We start from the raw sequence: 20,791 nt of genomic DNA on the forward strand, positions 1-20,791 counted from the left end.
TTTTTTTCATATCAAATATTTGTCTTTATCAGGAAGTAAACATAAACAGTTTTGTAATTAATTAAAATTAGCTTGTTATATATATATGTATGTGTATGTTTGAAAACTAGAATGAAAATGAATTGCGTTTAGCAGAAACCCGTTTCGGCTGGTTATAATGGGTTAAGTCGCATCCTGAAGAACTTTTAAATTAATTTAGGCTGCAGCCTAATTGCTGGTAGGAGTGTTGGTCTAGGTGGTCCAGTGTGCAGGGCGGAGGGCTAAACTCCAGTGTTTACACCCTCATCCGCTCTCAGACCCAGGCCCGAACAGATGGTTTCTGTTTTTCCTGGCAGATTTGTGACAGAGCCACAAAAGGCCTCTGCTTTGACATGAAGCCAAACAGTTAAGGCTGTTGCTGGCAGGGGAAGGAGGAGCGTTTCGGGGGGAGAGCCGACCAGGGTGAGGGTCGGCTAGGAAAAAGCCAGCAGTGAATCACAATAGAAACTCAAGACTGAAACCAAGAGTTAACCGTAGCAAGGGAAAGTTAGCAAGCAAAAGTGTATGATGAGTATTTCAGGGGATCGGCGGGAGGGGGGCAGAGAGCTCTGGGATATCGTTTCTGGGGTCTGCTGGCTGATGGTGAGTTGTGTAAACATCCATTAGAGGAGCATGAAGCAGGGCTCCTCCCGTTTCCTCCTTAGCCTTCACATGGAGGAGGGTAGAGTACTTCCTGATTCATTTCAGTAAGGTTAGGGGGAAGTATTTTCAAACTAAATCAGATGACAGTTTATTATATATGGGTTTGACCCATAAACTTTCAATTCCTCATCACCCATGGCAGCCGTAGTGTTAGGTTTTGGGGGCGATCTGACTTCCATCACCTTCAGACTGACTGTTAAAGCAGGAGGAAACTTGCTGAATGTCAACAAGACCAGAATTGAACTCTGAGGTGATTACTGAACCATTTCAGTAGGCAGAAGCACATCAGCCTTTTCCTGCCAGCTCTGCTTGAAGCCTGCCCTGTCATTTTTACAAAAAAAAAAAAAAAAAGAAACACACTGGTGGTTTTCTGTAAGAAGCTTTACATCCAGCAAAAAATTGATAATAATCCTTTTAAAACTATTAAAAATCATCATTAAAAAAAACCCAGCTTTGAATAAAGAAATATTATTTTACAAATAGAAACTACCTACCTACTCTACCTATTTTAATCCATCCCTTCTCGGAGCAGTAGGTTGCCATTGTGGGCGCCCAGAGAGCAGTGTGTGGTTAAGGGTGTTGCTCAGGAACCCAGAGTGGAGGCTGTGTGGATCCAACCGGGTGCTTGCAACCTTCTCAGAACACAAGTGCACTGCTATAACCACTAGGCCAACACTCCTAAGCATAATGCCTACTTTCTATTTTAAATAAAGGTGTGCTTTGGTGGATAAATAGAGGAAAAATTTGAATTGATTAAAATGAGACCTTAAAGTAAATTCAACAATTTAACACCTACCCCCCCCGTCTCAGTTAAAAGAACAGGTTACAAGTTGGATTAGGAATTTCACGTTAAATACTTCAATTTAGCATAAAAACTAGTAAAACTGTTTATATAGCAATGTAATATCTATTGTTGCTTTAGACTAAGTTTTATATATATATATATATATATATATATATATATATATATATATATATATATATATATATATATATATATATATATATATATATATATATATAATTTCTGTGTAATAAAGCACAAGCTTTAACAAAGGATTATTATTTAGTGTCAAAACAATTGTAGAATCAGATATAGACAATGTGTGGTCATTAAAAAGACTAATGCTTTAAAGAGATTGAACATGTAAGGGTGAGAGGATCCCTGCAGGTGGACCAGGGTGCATGTAGAAACTGGTTAAAAAGACAGACGCCCCTGCTGTGAAGCTCCTCTCTGTAACAGAGAGACTGAATGAGCTCAGCTTTCACAGGTCATGGATGCACACGATGAAGAATCAGCACTCGTGTTTTCCCCTGCTGTAAGCGCTTTTCCTCAGTGAGAGCAGAATGGAAGGCAGCGGCGTTGGAGGCTCGGTCCAGCGTGTTGTGCTGATAAGCCAGTCTGCAAAAACCACAACACGTAGCCTACCAAAGACTCAATTACGCAGGAAGCTCCATCTATTAGTCTGCTGGGGGATTGTGCCTCCATTCAGCTGCAGAAGAACATCAATGTGTGCTGGTTGGATTTATCTGCTCTGACAGCATTTTACTGATTTAACAAACACTGAACCTGTTCACAACACCAGCTGCTGCCGCCACACCCACCGGGCCACCGTAGTTTGTAGCAACTCTAATTAGCGTTTTAGCCTAAATATTTATAATTACGCCTATCCCCCCAAGGTTGGGGTTGCTGTGCTAAGGACAAGGCAATTTATTCAATTTGACATTAGTGCAGATTGTACCGGGGCAAACATCTGCTGGGAGGTCGCTCTGAGAGCAGTACTCTCCTGTTGGCCATCTTGTAATGACAGCAGCTGGAGGGGACGGAGCGCTCCTTTTACTCAAAAAACCAAGATGCAACGAGAGCAGCTCGGCTCGACATGTCACCTTCTGGTTAATCTGAGCCCTGGCTAAATGGGATAAGGCAAGAAAAAAAAATCACAAGCACAGACGGCCAGAGAGCCTCGATTTTAATACCAACAATATGCATAAATAATCTGGATTAAAGACTGTGGATAAACTCTTCCTACATTTGCATCTGCATTTTCTGTTAGGTGACATGGTTAAAAACAAGATTTTGTATTAATTAAATCAAAATCAAGAAACTATTTCATTTCACCGGCATATAGAAAACACAGGGATCTAAAAAAGATCTTCTGTGTTAAAAATAAACAAAAAATATGGATTATTTTGCACAAGAGCACAGAACAGCTTTGATATAATCTACTTTTTATAAAGGTTAAAATCATTTTTTAAAACACGAACAACAATGCCAACAATTCAAAAGAATAACTTGCATTTAATGGGGTCAGGTTAGTAATTCAGCATTTTGTAAAAGTATTCTTATTTATGATTGATTTATGTATTATCCTAGCATAAATAAGCTCCTCTTTAAAAAATACCTTTCAGGTTTGACACTCTAAATCTCTTGATCTAACTATTTAAGGGGCCATCTCCTGCAGTCATTGGACAAGAGGTGGGGGCATTGATTGTTGGGCATTAAGTCTTCCTCAATCAGTGACATGAACCACATTAAACAGTGTATATGTCAGCAGGATAAAACAGCGCGTACATAAAATGTGTTCAGATCTACAGCTGCCACCATTCAGAATCTGAAATTCTTCCACTTCTAAACTTTTCTTATCTAATATGATCGTTCACCTCTACAACCAGGACAAATATGACTGCTTTATTCTGTATCTTTGATCATATGGATGCCAAAGGTCTGAATCTACTGAGAATAAAATGTATTGTCTTATGAAAATCAACGTCACTGTGTTCTCTGAGCTTTCATATTTAATCATCAAGCAAAAGGTTCAAATCTGAACAGTTAAAACCACAGAAAAAAAAAGAAATGAGACTTGGAAAAAACAAAAGTTGATAAAAATGCAGACATGCTTGCAGCTTTTGTTTTCAGCCTTTTAAACGTTTTATGTGGCGTTACTGAGCTTATTAAATTATAGCTGCTCAGTTCTTTTATTTATGTTTATGGTCGATAAACTGTACAATACCCTTGTGAGAGCATCATGTAAATATATCACTTGTGCTTTCATGCCCCTTTAAAATCTCTCTCAGGACAGACAAAGGGAGCAGTTTCAAGCATGAGATAGTTTTGCAATAATGTTTTTGTTCAGTGAAGAATATTTTACTTTCCCTTTCATTGGAGTGACAGAAAACGGCGACTGAACACTGAGCATATCTCTGCCATAAAACAGCAAAACTGCAGGTAGTTGACAGTATTCTTCGAGTGTAAAGAGCGATTAATCTCCAGAAAATGTGACTTGTTTTTCTTCTCTTAAATCTGTGAAAGTTTTGGTTTGTTTGTTTCCGTATTTAGCTGGACAGCAAACAGAGCTGAAAATGATAGAGCTCTGTTTAGCAAACACAGTCTGTTGACCCCCCCCCCTCCCCCCCAGTAAAAATATCAGCCGCAGAGTTTATCTCTAATCTGTCATTTCAGCATATTTGAGCTGTTCAAACAGCGAGTCCATGCTCCATGACGTCCTTTCTGAAGAGAAGGAAATGGTGGCAGCAGAGCTAGCTGCAGACGGTCAGACGACACACCCACCTCCCCCCGCTGGGCCTTGCTGTGACTTTATATAAGGCATTCCTGACTGCTAGTCAGGCCTGGTGTGTTTACACAGAGCAGGGTGCCTGCCCCTGGCACTGGCTGTTGGAGCTATGCAGGCGCTTCAGGGGCAGAGCGGCTAATATGAACGAGGAGGAGCAGCGAGGGGCAGACACTCCGTACTGGACCTCTGTAGCCCTGGATATCCGCCCAAGGGCTTTACACTCTGCACTGCATGCCAGGATTCAGGGCAGGAGAAAGCAGGCTTGTGAAACATATTGCTCCATTTATGAAACAAAATATGAGCAAAACAGGCACGGCTGAAGCCTAAGCTGAAGAAAAAAAAAATCTCCACATTGTCATGATACAGTGACTGTGTAAACAAAACCTTCCTTTAGGGATAAATCTACAATACCGATAATCATGTATATGCATCGTCCTGCTACAAAGACATCTAGTTCTCTCTAAACCAACCCATAACATTCCTCTGTGCATTACTACAGCCACCCTATCTGTTTAAAGGCCAGTTTAGTTTCCGTGTGCAGGAGGAAAATTAATCTCCCTCTCTGCTTTGTGGTGCTGGGCTTCCATCCTGGAGGAGGTCAATTACTTTTCCTGCCAAGTAAACTCCCCCTCCAGGTTCAACTCCATTAATACATCCTTTATAGCCAATCAACAGCCAAAAAATAATAATTGTAATGATTATAGAGGAACAGACTTCAGTTTAAGATTTCCTACTCTTTCAAAACCTCCAGGTTACAAAAAACAAGCATAAAATATCCAAATAAAGGTCTAAGGCATGACATAATAGTTTGTGTATAAAAGAGAGAACTAGCTGCTTTTAACGAAAAATTAGCCATCAGAGATTAAGAAAAGGCCCAAGATACGTATTCTCTTCTAATTATTTAAATTAACTCAACGTTAGCGTTAAACACAAACCTAGAATAAAACAGCAGAAATGATTGTTTTTAGTCTTCAAATTAGTAACTCAGATACGTCCAGCTGGTATCATCTGGCTATCTGCTCAGGTAGCTCAGGTAGGGGAGTGGCGGCCTAGTGGTTAGGGCATTGGGCTTTGAATCCTGAGGTTGTGAGTTCGATCCCCCACTCCCACAGACTGCCACTCTGGGTCCCTGAGCAAGACCCTTAACCCCACACTGCTCCCCGGGCGCCTCACAATGGCAGCCCACTGCTCCCCAAGGGGATGGGTTAAATGCAGAGAATTCATTTCGTTGCTCTGTACTTGTGACAGTGGAATGACAAAAAGTTGAATTCTATTCTATTCTATTCTAGCTGTTTAACAGACTGGCTACCTGCAGTTCTGAACAGCAGGAGTGACGGATGCTGGTCCTGTAGCAACATCTTCTTTGTTAGATCCTAAAAAGGTCTAAAAGGTTTATTTTAGCCAGCTGAAGCACAGACGAACTGCTGTCTCTCCTTCACCTGTTACTGCTCACTGCCAGTCAGCTGGCTGAAAATGGTTCCTAGACTTACAAACAAAAAACAAATTTTTTGGCTTATTGTAAATATCTCTGGTTTAAAAAAGAGAGAGAATGTTGAGATTTCAGGAGGCTAATGACTCTCAGTAATGTAAGACTGTTTTGAAACTGATTGCTGAGTGACAGCAGGTTGATTACATAAGCAGATAACCTAAATAGCTATACAACTAAAACATACTCAAGGGTTAGCCTCAAGAGCAAGATTGCAAAAAGTGAAACAATTGTGCTCAATAAGCACTTAAAATTAAATGTACTGGATCCTTATTAAATATATTTGTATATCAAAAAAGACATGTACTCAAATATTACAAAAATTAAATGTTATTTCAACTAAAGTCATAATTAAGAAGCTTAATTATTTCAGCTGGAATAATCGCTGTTCTCATATTGAAAATAAAAGCAAATAATCACATAAGTTTTCTACCTGAGACTTTAAACCAAAGGAACTCCGTGGTGGAAAAAGTTTTCAAGTCATATAATTTTTAAACCTTGTTGTAACGCCATGCTCCAAACTGCGTAAAACCTAAATCAAGCACCCTCTTTTCAAAGCTCCAATTCTAAGAAATAAAAAGAAGATGTGGCACAGAGGCCACGACAGTAAGGAGTTCCTGAGTATATGAAAGTCTGCATTTGACAGAGAGGGTTGCCGTACCCTCACCCTGCAGCAGACGAGGAAATGAAGCAGATGAGAAGCATGACAAACAATTTAGTTTTTTTTTTCTCTCTTTGATGTCTGTGTCAGCATTGTGTCGGCACACTTCCAGCAGGAGCAGCCACACAAAACAACAAGGTCTGCAAGGTTCTCAGAATCAAACGGCTTTTCAGAGAATAATTCAGCAACAAACTCAAAGGTGCATGTCTGATGTCACACATGCAAAAAGCTGCTCTAAAATCCCTTTATAATAAAACTAAAACCTTGCATTGGCTGGCAGCGTTCTGCTTAGAAATCAGTGGTGAGTTTCTGCAAACAGGAGCAGCAACAGAGTTTAGTTTTTCACTGTTAAAAACCCTCATACAACAAATAAAAAGTTATCTTAGTAATGATTATCTAACCTAAGAGTTGGACTATTCTATGCCATGACAGGAGGTTACATACAGTTGTTCAGGGCCAGTTACCACAGCGATATTTGTGTTCAGTCAAACACAGTGGAGGGAAATGTGGCGACACCAACACCCCACGCTGCTAGTGTATGCAAATAACACAATTACAGAGTGTGAGAAAAGATTAAATAACTGCCTCCGCAAATCAAAGGCACTGCCTCTGACATGCAAAGCTCTTAGCTACAGGATAAAACAACCGCCTCCACTGGACCTCAAATCTAAACCATTAATAATTCAGCATTCCGTTACCATTTCGGGCAACTTCAATGCACAAATCAAACCAGAAAGCAATGAAAATTATGAAGACAATTTACTGATAGATCCTGTAAAAGTTATCAATGATTGGAAACACTTTACAGCAGACTTACAGGGCAGTCTGCATGGAGTTAAGATATGCTGCAACTTTACAACTTATTTAGAGCTAGCTTTAAGGTTGAGTCCTTGAAGCAGATGCATAATTTTATCAGTTTCTTTTTCAAGAAAATCCAAGAGTGAAGGTTTTAATGAATAACATAAATAGGCCTCTAGTTAGAAAGCCTGAAGTGTTTAACAGTGACCCTAGTTTTCTGCACACCTGTATCCAAAACTCTGTAAAGTTTGAGTTACACAGAAAGAGAAATAAAAGATCTTACCGTTTCTTTGTTGGGCAGCAGCTCTTTCCGGATCCTGAAGAAGTTTTTGCCAAACTGCCTCAGCCCTTTGATGAAGCGCTTCTGCAATTTTTCAGAGGAAGAAATAAAAAAAGAAAAGAAGACAAATTAGTGTATGTGAAGTCAGCTAAGCTGCGGCTGCAAGAAGTTACTGCTGAGCACCACAACAACAAGAGAGGGGGGAAAAAAAGAAGAAAGGTTTTTCGTTTCTCTAGTCTGTGGTTGGAGGGGTTTGATGTGTGTTTGAGAAACCTCGGTAGCTCCGTTTAAACTCCGGAGCAAACACAGCCATGTCAGGGCAAAATGAGAGAGGAAATGACAAGTAAGGCAGGGAGAGACACTAAGATTAACCCAGTCTTTTCATGTGCTGTGAAAACACAGTTAAAGAAACACTGTTGGATATAAAAACAGATCGAGGACAGCAATAATCTCTAAAGGGAAAGTTCAATGTCAGAACCTGAACTTGAGAGTTGAAAAATTCAGAAAATCACCCTAACTACAACTTACTGCTGGTTTTAAAATCTGTAGAATCAACATAAACACTTATAAGAGTAAAAAGAGATCAAATACACCAAGAGAGCTGGCTACTTCATGACAGTGGCTTTAATCTGAAATAAAAAACAAATGTGAACATGCAGTCTCACCTCACCGAGAGCAAAAACAACAACAGGGAGAAACAAAACCAGAAATCCAAACTACCTAAATGCTTTCCTTCTCCTTTAAGAGCCACAGACTGTCAGCCATAAAAAGCGGTGGCTGAAAACATTCACAGCCAGCGAAGCAGGCGGCCAACAGATTTAGTTTCTTGCTCCAGTGGCAAGCCCCGTTCTTCAGTGATCTCAGCCAACCGTTTCCAACCAAGTAACTCCGGCAAAAAGCGGGGAAAAGTCCACAGGGAGTGCAGCACAAATATCTACGTCCAGCCGCAGGTAAAAGGGGGGGAGGAGAAAGGAAATAAATCAGGGGACAAATCCACAAGGTCTCGGACAGCACAGCGATTCTTTTTCCTAACAAGAAAGAAATAGCTTGTCACTCTGTGCTCCTCCACTACAAAGGGGAAGGCTTTACATGTGATCTTTCTGCAAGAGAGCCTCTGGTTTGCGGCAGGCTGGAAAACCTGAAGTGGATTCATGTTGGGTGCGGGGCTCATTTCAGCCTGTTTCTGCCACATCTAAATGAGCAGGCTTATATTTATCCACCACAGAGGAAAAAAACAGAAACTGTTTAACAATAAAAATAGAAAACATCTATAATAGCTGCCTTTTAAGGAAAACTATTCCCCTAAATGCATTCACAGCTTAGAGTTAGTATTTACAGAGATAAAACTAGCTGTGAGTCTGAGGGAGGAGGAAAACACGCAGGCTGACAATTTGAGAATAAGCTTCTGGACATGATGGAAGGAAGATGAGTGGGAAGGAAAAACAGACATGGAGCTTCTAATGAACTTCACTTTCCAGCGCAGTGAGTTATGTAACCACAGATTGTTTACATATCCAGCTTTGGTGTGGAACAAAGGCCAAATTTACTGAAGTAAAGCAAGCAGCTGCAAAACACAACCCTTTCCCAGGGGGTAATATTACAGACACGCACAACAGCTCCGTCTAACCAGGAGATGCAAAACACATTTCAAGTTAGATCTTAACGAAAACACTCTCCAAGTATTAGGGTGTAACTAAATTACTACTAAAGATACTACTTAAACAGCCTAAACATCAAAAGGAGTGATTTACGAGTGAATCTCTGCTGACATCTAAACAAAAAGGCCTGTCACATTAGTCACATGGGACATCAGTAAGTTTTCATCCATCACTCCGATGACAGAGTAGTTGATCAGCCAGTAGATGGAGCAATCCATAATGGAAAGCTTTGAGTTCATCATACAGCACCCATCTCCAGCCGCTTCAGAGGTCAATGGCAGATTAACATTTGGATCATCACTCTAACTTCACTCAGATAAAACAAGCTGCAGAGATCCAGAAGATCAATATTACATAATTCAGTCGATTATGTCCAAATACATGTAAACGATCGGAGTGTTAGAACCTGTGATTCAAATGCCACTGTATTACTGGCCAAATTAACTGTTTTATAAAGCCTGATCTTAAGAAAGGGCAGTAGTGTGTAAATTCCCCCAATTTGTTTTTATATTCATTTCACCAGTAATAATAAAAAAAAGAAAACAGTTGTTAGGATCAGAAACAAGACTCAGTACAAAAGAAGAGATCTATAATACCTGGAAATCACTTATATGAAACCATATTAGTGCTTAGTAAGAGATAAATATTGACAGGGTGAAAAACATGACATTAATGGTTTGTCAGTACAGATCTAATCCCCAACTGGCTAACAGATAGCCCCAGACAGCGCTAATGTTAGCGTCTGTTTCTAGCTTTTCAATGACCACAAAACTCAAGAGCCTTTTTCTGTTTCCTAGTGAGCCTGTTTACAATGATCCTTAAGTTATCGTGTGCTGCGTAATTTACTGTCAATATTAAAATTAAAGGGTATTTCACTTTTTTACGAGCTGCTTACAATAAATAAAAAAACAAAAACATAGACAAGAAAAAAAAAAAAAGAAGCTGAGAAACTGTGACCGGCAAAGAGTTAGTGCCTGAACCTCCTAACGTTTGTATTTGGTTTATTTCTTCCTCATTCCTTTATAAGTCCATTTTAATCTTGTCTTAGCAGAAATCTAAAACGGATAATCTACACTAACAAAGGGACAGCGCCTGGCTGGGAGTTAGCTGCTAATGATTCCTATGATTCCTAAGATAACATTTGCTTTGTAGCTTTATTAGACATTAGTCTAGACTGTAACTCTTTAGCAGTATATCAATACTTTAAGACTGATCACATACTATGAGAGTACTAAAGGCTATTTGCTAGTTGCTAACCAAACCTCATTTGGTAACTGCGTTAGTGTAGTTTGAAAGAGTAATTTCATGTTTTTTAATACATGGTATGTAGCTTTAAATCTTGAATTCTAAAAAAAAAATATTATATAGAGAATGCTATATTCAGTCAATTGTTAGCTATTAAACTCATCCTTGGTGATATCTAATTCGTAAGCTCTGACTGGAGCAGATAAAATTTAGCTGTTTAAAATAGTAAAGCAGGCATCTACTCCATCGCTTCCCATTAATGATAAACTAAAAGGTTAATTCACTGTTATTTGTAGAATAACAGTGAATTAACTGTTATTGTAAACTAAAGTAATCAGAGATAGAGGGAGGACATTGATTAACAAAGCATTAGCCACTAAGCTAAATTTAAAACCTGCTTTATAGCTTGATCAGCGCTTCATAAGCCTACACTGCATTTGATCAAACTAATACTAAAATCTTCAATACTTGTGATTAAATCTAAACTAAACTGAGAAAATTAAAAACCAAATTTTTAGATATATGAAAACTTTATTCTATAAAAAAAGTTTCTTTTGGCATTAAGATTTGACAAGAATAAAAAATGGCATATATAAAGTTAATTAAATGGTCATGCATTTTTCCACACATATTATATATCCTTGAAACCAAAGTTGTGGTTTGTGAAACTTAATGTGCATTTCTAAAATCTTAATACTATTAAAATTAAATCTTGTTTTATTCTAGTTAACCCAGTTTTGTATGTCGCCCGATTTGGATATTCCACTAGATCCCTATTGTAAATCATGAGATGTAGAAATGTAGCGAGGATTAGACGACATTTCCATGGCTCTTTACACAAGCCAGTAAAGCTTTTATACTGAAAATCAATTAGACCCGCTCATGCAGTCTGACCTCATCAGGTCATCTTAATTATGTTCCATAACTGTACTTTTTACTCAGTCGAAGCAATTTTTTTATTTATCCTTTATTTAACCAGGTAATACCCATTGAGATTAAAAATCTCTTTTGCAAGGGAGACCTGGCCAATCATATCCTAATAGCTGAGCTTTATGCATGCTCCCCCTCCCGCCTCCCTTCAGTTTTCTTTTTCTTGCTGGCTCCCTCCCTCCCTTCTCTCTACATGTCGGCTCCAGTTTAAGGCTCCATTTCAGCTGCCTGGGCTCACTGCTCTCCAGCCCAGCTAATAAATCATCCGCCAATCTGCTCCCTGAATCGTTCTGCCCCTGCTCTGACTGCTCCAGCCCTTGGTTGCTAGGGAACAAAGGCAGAGGAGGGGCTTTGGGAGACGGAGAAGCGAGGGTGGGAGGCTTGGGGGGGGTTTAGCTGGGTGGAAGTGCTACCAAATGGCCATCCGCTGTGCAGAAACAACAGGCTTCTCTCTCAGAGCGTGTTCCAGAGAGCTGGCGCTTTTTACCCTCCCCGAGTTTCCCCTCAGAGCTGAACAGAGCGCCATTGTGAGGCTTGAGAGGAGACGTATGAAAGGAGGACGAGAAAAAAAAAAAAAAAACCCAGAATAATTCAATGGGCCATTGTGCACGCGTACATCCTGTTCGAAAGCCGATTGTTTGGAGTTGTAAAACTGGTTAAGATAATGTAGACACAGGCACACAGATGGTATCGTGATGACAAACAGAGGGCAGGCTCACACATGGAACATAATTCCCTCTAAATGTCATTCCTCTGAAAAAAAACAAAACAAAAAAAACAGTAATGCAAGGCCGTCCAACACAAAACAAAGCTTCATTCACTCAATATGGAGTCATTATACTTGACTCGTTGTTAAAAGCTGACCTTTACTGAGCCTGATGAGGACGCTGAGCTCAACAGCCAAAAATAAAGAAAGAGGGAAAAAAAAACAATTTCTTTTATACAAGTATGAACTTGTCAAACGATTAGCCTCGGCTTAACAGGAGGAAATCACAACACGCTTGAATAGGAATAACCGCACTGACAGACATTTTATAACCCACATCCTCTTTGCGTAGACACCATAGACAGGATCTATGTTTAGATGCGTAAAAAGCTGTGCAGACGATTAAAGAGGCATTGGCAATCATTAACAGTCTATAAGACAGACATCTCTGCAGACCCGAGGTTCCTCCACCTCTCCAAGTGTAAACGTTCCATATTTACCACATAACAAATGTGGCAGCACTCATAGCATGACCTTTGGAAAGCCGAGTAACAACCACTGCTTATTCTAGCATGTACTGACACAAAAGGTAACAGGAAATTCCAGTACACACCCATCCCGCCCGCTAATTAGTTACCAAACAGGCAAAAAAATACTTGGCTGGTTCTGAACCTTACATGTCATAGCAAACACTGATTTTTCGGCCTCCAAACAGATGATGATCAGTTCATTATTTTTTTGTCAGTGTGTTTTGCTGAAGTGGTGCATCTCTGATGTGAATGCTCATTTTCTACCACTTAGGGCCTGCTAGTCTTCCGTCTCCCTATTTTTGCCGATACCCCTCCAACCCCTCAGTGCAGTCATCCATCAGCTACAGACACAGCCGGAGATAAGCCACGGCATGGTGCAGCTGGCTGAGAAATAGACCTCCCGCCCTGCAGCAGTCATAGATCAGCCCGTGTCTCTGACGTGGCGGCACACAGCGAGACTGCGGCTGCTGCTTCTGATTGTTTATATGGCACCTCCTGTTGGCCGATGCAATGTTAGCACCGCCTGGTAACAAGTGCAAAAGACAGCTGCTGCGGGTGACAAGCCCAGTGTTGGTTTTCAGATGCAAAAGGGTCAAACTTAAAAAAAATACTTAGTGCCGTGCATTTATTCACATTAGGTCTTGTTTTAATCACAACATTCCAGGAGCTTTAGTGGTATTATTAGAAAAGTTAGCTGGAAGAAAGTGATGGATGCTTTTTAAAATATATATTAGTGGTTATAGATCAGGGCAGTTGCATCCAGGACAGGCTGGAGCTGGGTCTATAAAGGAAAACCCTTAGCCAAACATTGCAGCCTGGGATCTGCAAGCTGCTCTCTGCTCCCTAACGGATGGTTTAAATGTAGAGGACACACTGCACTGTAATCTCATTAAACTAGAATTAAAACATCGATTATATAAATGATGTTATGATGATTTTGACTTAAGCATCAAGTATTTTTCTAAGGGTGTATTTTATTCAGATTATGAAAGCCTTCTAATTAGAAAAGCAACTTTAGGCAGTGAAGTCAGGGGTTCAATCCCAAACACTTCCGCAGGTCAAGTGTTCATGGTCAAGATAACTAACTATTTAACTGGATCAGGGGCGGATCTAGAAAAATATTTATGGGGTGGCGAGAGGGGGGCACGAAGTTTTGAGGGGTGGCAACATGTGGCATTTGTTTACACTGAATTTAATCACAGTTATCACAGTTCGGTGAGAATAGTATGTACAGTATGTGTTTCATGTGAAACAGTTCATATTAGAAATACATTGTACAATGAGATCTCATCTAATAGGAGATAGAAGAATGATAACACTACTTCTAGATGGGCATTATCACAGGGAAGGTATTAAGGTAAGACACAGGTGCTGAGTCGCAGATGTATGAGATTGACTGTCAGAGAGGCAGCTTTGCAGCATTTGCACAAGAAGAAACTATAGAAAGAAAAAGTTTCCCATCAGAGATCTATGGACTGAGCTGTACTAAAGTGAGCATCACTACACAGTAGAAATAAAAGGGTCAAGGCATCCGAACAAGGTACAAGACATCTATGTATTGTTTACTCTGAACACACATTCACCCCATTTGTTCCTCAGTAACTTGACATACAGCAGTTAAGGCAACATGAAAGGACATTTCATGCATGTAAATATGCTGTAGATAGAGCTGCTGTATCAACAAATCAACAAAAAGGCAGGTACTGTATGTTACCTCCAAAACTCCACAAATCTGAAAAGAAGCAACATAAAAATAAATGTTGCTTCCAATCTGTAAAAGTACAAAACATTTTGTGAGTAGGTTCATACAGATCATTTCTGGATAGTTTCATACTATATATTAGTGTTGCACCGATACCAATACCAGCATCGGACGGGGCCCCGATACTGCCCTAAAACGGTGGTATCGGTATCGGCGAGTAAATGGTAAATGGCATGTACTTATATAGCGCCTTTATTCAAGTTAGGAGACTTGACCAAAGCGCTTTACACTACATTCATTCACCCATTCACACACACACTCACACACTGATGGTGGCAAGCTACATTGTAGCCACAGCTGCCCTGGGGCTCACTGACAGAAGCGAGGCTGCCGTACACTGGCGCCACCGGGCCCTCTGACCACCATCAGTAGACAATGCAGGTGAAGTGTCTTGCCCAGGGACACAACGACAATGAAAGTCGGAGTCGGGGCTTGAACCGTCAACCCTTCGATTACAGGGCAAACTCCTCCATCCAACGCCACTGTCGCACAGTACCAACAAATAGGGCACAGATACCATTTTGAGAGCCATAAGTTTATTCAACTATTGTCACCCACTCCTGGTAGGCAATAAAAACTTTTTATTTTTATTATCCAGTAGAACTTTTTATTAAAAAATCTAGTAGAACTTTTTTATTAAAAAGTTCTACTAGATTCACTTTGTATTAGATTTTTTCCTGCTTCACAAAGGTAGGCAGCAGCTTGACAAAGCCATGATGGCAATTATTTACATTATTATGGTATCGGTAACGGCCGATACTGCACAACCAGGTATCGGGTATCGGTATCGGGGCCAAAAAATGGCATCGGCGCAACACTACTATATATACAAAAAAATAAAAAACACTACTGCTTCATATTAAGCAGGATTCACACCAGTATCACATTTTTAACTTTTAACACTTTTGGTTTTCATTAAAGGAAATATCAGATTTTCTCAGGTGCCAAAACAAAATGTAACAGCTCTGTAAAGGCTCACCAGAGAGCATAACATAAAGTTAACATGACTATAACAGCTGAATGCAGTGATTTCCACATTGCTCAGCAAAACACTTCACAATTGTATTTAGATCCAATGCCTTTTTGCGTTTTGATTTGAGTACAACCAAACTTGTTCGTGTCTTTTCTGTCATAGTTGACTGCAAATATGTCTTTATGAGCCTGAGATGTCAGGCCTAACTAACATCATAGATAGAGAAATAACGTTCTGCAACCGGATTTTTATCATCTCAAAATCAGCATTGCAGCTATGCTAGCAACATTGTGCTTTCAATATGATTTAATTTCTCGATAGATACTGTAGTTAATCAGTTTCTACCTGTTTCATCCCGTGTCTCCTCTCCCCATCACCCCTGGCTCCCTCGCTTTGCCCCGCTCGGTTTTCAAAACTAATCAGTCTCAGTCGCTCCCGCGTAATCTCGTGCTGCATTCACTGCAGTCCGACATTGTAAATTAGCGGTCGCAATTCTCAAATTATCCATAATTTATAAGCCTCGCCACCCCTACCGCCAACTGGGGTGGCAGCAGGGGTGGCAAGGCTGTCATTTAGGGTGGCAGTTGCCACCCTATGCCACCCCAGTAGATCCCCCTATGAACTGGATATATTTTTGAATGTAGAGAAAAACGTGCTTCATGTATAGAAGGCTAAATATCTCAAACATGTTGAGGATGCTACAGAAAGTAACTTAGTTTCCTGAATTTATGTTTGTGAAAGGTTAATAGTTTGTATTAATCAAAAATGAAACATCAGCTGAACTGGATTTGCCCCTTTAAGTTATGCAACTTATGAGTGTAAAGAAATGTGAGCTGAGGTTAGCCTGAAACTGACATGTGAGTGAAACAGTTTCCATGACATGTTTACTTTTAGGGTATAGAAAAAGCAGAAATTGCTCCACACGACAGCCGCCTTGGCAGTCAACTGTGGTTTCATTACAAGCACGAACGAGCCCTCAGAACAACAGTTTGGAGGTAAAAACAAAAATCTATTGTGTAACATCACTGCAACCATGGGACGGCAAATAATAACTAACTTGTTTACCTTTATTGTTAATTAACAGCTTCTGTGTCAATGATTTCATTTTTCTGGAATCTGCAGATGAAACCATGGTATAATGAAAAGGATGAGCTTTGGCATAAGGCTGAATTTCTGAGTGAGTAAAAACAGACGACTGCTTCATGTCTGACCATCTGAGACGGCTTCCATCCAACCACAACAACAGATTACATTGTCTGCTCTTTCTCAGTGGGTAAATAAAGCGGCGCTCTGGCTTTAACATCCCACTCCAGACTCCACAATAGCGACAGGATGATTAGGATACACACTTGATGTTTCTGATAAATTATTCATAGTTTTATATTTTCTCTGCTTTCGAATGCATGGAAGCTTTCTATGGTATAATCTAAAGTCACCACTGTACTCGTGAAATTGCAGGGTGATGGGGTGCTGCTTTCTGCAGAGCCGTCTGAATATGGCTTTTAAATTAGCTTTATGTGTATGGATGAAAATTAAATACATAAACACTGAAGTCAGAGTTGAGAGCAGTTTCATAAGCTACACTGAAGCTAGCAGAGGTAAGCTGGGAGAGGGAAGAGATGACATAGGGGGAGGAGAAAGTGACAAGTGACCCTGCAGACAGGCTGATTCTGTCATTTCAACGACCCGCTGTCACTTTTACTCTCATCTGAAACAACCGTGTGAGTTGAAAAAGAGCGGGCAGAAATAATTATGCCAGTCCTGAAGGGGATGGGGGGGCATGAGCATATGAGCTGAGGAGAGGCAAAGCACAGGGAGGTAAATAAATGAATAGCAGTAGGGCTGGCTTTAACACCTATCCTTTAAGGCAGTGAGGCTGAAAAGGCCCTAGCAGTGATCAGATCACTGTGGGCCATGTCCTCTACAGCCCGGCGTTGATATTCTGACTCCACAGGCAGGTGGAACACAAAGAGCCGACTGAAAACCTCTGGAAAAAGCCCCAAACATGCTGGGCTCTGAACAGGGACCAAACTACGAAGACAACTCATCCACACGTAGAAACCTAAATGCATAAACGGGAATTAACAGACATGTCTTCACATTAATCCAGACTGAAATGGTGTAATGTTTCAAAGCGATTAGCTTTGATCTGCGAGTGAAAAGAAAAAAAAGTTTCCTCGTCCATTTATTTCTTCTGATTTATTTAAATTGGACAAAGTCCACCTTGTTTTACAATCTGATTAAGATTATTTATTCTGGCAACATAGTGAAGATCACTGCTAAAAACTCAAATGAATATGTTTTTAAGTAATTTTATTTCAGTCAAACTGTTGAAAGCATTTATTCAGCAAATAAAAATCAGATTTTAGCCAAAATGACAGGAATCTCTGTTTTTCACGATCCAAACCCTCTGACCTTCCAGGAAAGCACTTAATATTTCACATGAGTGGAGCATTCAGAGAGCTCTCCTCTCTGCTGTGTTGGCTGAGTTATATGTTTGGGATTATGATCCTGTAGAAAGAGCCAACACTGATCCCTTTTAAGTTTTATTCAAAGTGTCCTGATTATTGTAAAGGATCCACTTTCCCAAACACTCAACTCTGATCGGCTGGAGTCTTTGAAGAAAAACAGGCCCACAGCACTAGGTCTCCCAAACTTTAACTAAGATTGTCTAAATATTTTACTTTTTTTTAAAATGCCAAACCTAAAACATTTTTTTCTTTTTTTTTTTAGAGGAAAAATGACCTTGGGTTCATCTGTTGCTATGTGTGATGACAGGACAGACACGGCTTTCGGTTCTCCTGCCTACTTTCTTTTTGTCCTTTCCTGGAAAGTTTCAAACATGAAACTCCATCTGCCTCACTCTGCTTTCCTCTCTTTCCCATTTGGAATAAAGGAAAGCGAAAGTTAAGTTACGAGTTGTAAGTTCCTTTATGTTAAAAACATAAATAAGTATTAAAGAAAACAAAAACTGATTAAACTCTATTGTTCATTAGATGCTGATGAAGAAGCCAACAGTTAAAAAAATACATAAATAACTGCAGCACTAACCTATTTGTCTGTTAAAAAGGCAGTAAATGAAGTTTAATTCAAAGAGAAGTGTTGTAATACATGTTCTGACAGAGATTTTTGCCTCTAATTATCTTTATTAAGCATTTTTAAGCCTGCTGCCAGCAAAGAGGGACAAATACAGGTTAGTTCAGCTAGCTCACCTCAGTCTAGAAGAGTTAAGTTAATGTGGTTAATTATGGTCCAACAAAAGGACTCCTGCTTAATTTAGATGTGCAATTCATGTGTAATTACTTTAGAAATATACACTAAGAAGAATTTAGAAATATCACCGCTAAATATGACCCACTGCTGGAGAAAAAAAAGCTAAAGGATCAGATGAATACAACAAAAACACCAAAAAGAAAAAACAAACAAATGAACTGCCTGAGAGAGGGAGACTTCCAACAGAGACTCAGCCGTCTAAGATCTGCAGTCAGATCAGGAAGTAATGTTATTTTTAAAACGCACTGGGCACACAAACATGCAGCCCAGTGTGTCAAAACGCACGAAAGCCAAAGCCACAGCGCTCATTGGGTTTGACATGGTGTAATTCAGAGCTTTCATTCCCCCTCCTTCCCACCCATGAAGTGGTGTTTGATCAGCCATTTTCTGATTCCAGCCCTCCGGCAGCTGTGGTGAAATTCACTTCTAAGTACAAATGGAGGCGAATGTTACCAGCCCCCAATCTTTTCCCTTTTCAGACATCCATGCAAAAAAAAAGATTTATTTTGTGGGTGATAAACAGGACGCAGCTGCTCGTGAGCCGTGGAGAGGCTGGAAAACCGAAGACTGTTTTTTACGGATGCTGTGTGAGGCTGGGCCAAAGCTCCCTGTTAACGCTCAACAGCTCCCTCTAAAGACTCTCTCTGCTCTGACCTAAAGCTAATAGTGAAGACACTTTGGAGCTGGATAAAGAGATCTGTTGTGTGTGTGTGTCAGCCCACATTTATAAACATAAACTGCTTAAAAGAAACAAAGAGAAAGCCTCTCTTACCACTTCGTCCTCAGACCAGCACTTTTCTATCAGTTTAGGTACCGGCTTCTTCACCAGACGCTGCAGAGCCTTGCCTGCATCATAGCTGCTCTCATGAAGCTGAAAAAACAACAGAGCATTCAGTTATATTCCTTCAGGGAAGAAAAGGAACAAACAAAAAGGTTTCCATGTTCTGTGACCTTACATGTGCAAACTAATGTTTCAAACAATGAATAACTGCTGCATAAGCAAAAGGCTTTAAAATCTCCCATCATTTTTGAACATCAATTCTAAAGTTTCAGCAGACACTCTCACTTGGATTTAGGTCTGGACTTTTACTGGGTCATAAGGCAAATTTCCCAGTGTTGGAATGCTGCTCAGTTTTTCTGCCACACACAATGTTTTGCATGTAGGCTAAAAGATCAACTTTCTGATCAAAGCTCCTTTTTTGACTGTATCGCCTACCAGATGTGTCGTTAAATACAAACAGGATTTAACAGGCTGTATTTCTAGAGAGAGCAGCTCCTCCAGAGATAACATGAGCCTCATTCATAGTTTTAGAACCTAACCTAATTTTTTTCTGGACACATTTTCTGTCCTCCTTGGACTTTAAGAAGTAGTTTTTGCTTTTTCTCTATTAACTTTCTCCTATAAAGCCCTCACAGAACAGCTGGATTTATACTGACGGGCTGCGGAAAGTGATTATTCGCACTGACTGTTATGGGTATAGATATAAAGGAGGTTTGAATACAGATATATGGAACAATGTTTAGGTTATTTATAAAAATAGAAAAATATAGATATTTTTTCTTATACTTTATAGCCAAATGGCATTTTATGTTAGCAACATATAAACCCCCAAAACATTTTAGACTACAGTCATAGGAGTGTTAAATGTTAAAGGGATATATGGTTGCTATAGATGGCTATTTGATATGCATAAAAAAAAAAGCTTATTCACAACAAGGTATGACTGAAACTGTCTGTACAACTCCTCCAGAGTCAGAGGAAATGCCTGCCAAGGCCTGAAAACAACCTGAAGATGAACCGCAGTGAAAGGAGGTAATATCTGGAGAGCTTACAGCATTCTGTCACATTCAATTGGGTGAAACGGGCAGCGCTGAAGCTCTCCCTCTGAGAATAAACAAGCATTACTCATTGGAATTGCAAATAGAGAAAAAGGTCAAGAGACGATGACCTGCTCGCTATGCTAATTTTCTACTTTATAGACTCGGCATATAAATCCCCTGTTTATGATGATTCTAATCTCTTTGTTGAGCTCGATTCCTCTGCATTCATTGTCGATGTGACGAACAAATCTCTCATTATGCATAATGTACTGTTAGCTGCTGAGGTTAGGTTCACAGAAAGAGAAGGAAGTGGGGTGTCTGCTGTCTCAGAGGCCCTATTATGATCCATCACTGCAGACAAAACTGTAACTAAACCTACACAGAAATATCAGTACCTAAAACGTGTGACCATGGA

The 20,791-nt window shown here is 39.9% G+C and overlaps 1 protein-coding gene and 1 long non-coding RNA gene across 7 annotated transcripts in view; one reads left to right on the top strand and one right to left on the bottom strand.

Annotated features, from left to right (window-relative positions):
• Positions 1–20,791, bottom strand: part of rerea (arginine-glutamic acid dipeptide (RE) repeats a) — a 167,964-nt gene that overhangs the window by 13,236 nt on the left and 133,937 nt on the right. For all 6 annotated transcript variants that reach the window (XM_038305947.1, XM_038305948.1, XM_038305949.1 and 3 more), the window contains 2 exons: positions 19,328–19,426; positions 7,482–7,562 (listed from right to left, as the gene is read on the bottom strand). In XM_038305947.1, coding sequence (XP_038161875.1) covers positions 7,482–7,562; positions 19,328–19,426 — 180 coding nt within the window. The remainder of the gene's footprint in view (positions 1–7,481; positions 7,563–19,327; positions 19,427–20,791) is intronic.
• LOC119797056 lies at positions 16,182–18,176 on the top strand. Its single transcript, XR_005282546.1, has 3 exons — positions 16,182–16,277; positions 16,405–16,555; positions 18,016–18,176. It is a non-coding gene; the product is annotated as an uncharacterized LOC119797056 (long non-coding RNA).

Source organism: Cyprinodon tularosa, unplaced genomic scaffold (genome assembly GCF_016077235.1).
Source record: "Cyprinodon tularosa strain WSP-4 unplaced genomic scaffold, ASM1607723v1 ctg57, whole genome shotgun sequence".
NCBI lineage: Eukaryota > Metazoa > Chordata > Actinopteri > Cyprinodontiformes > Cyprinodontidae > Cyprinodon > Cyprinodon tularosa.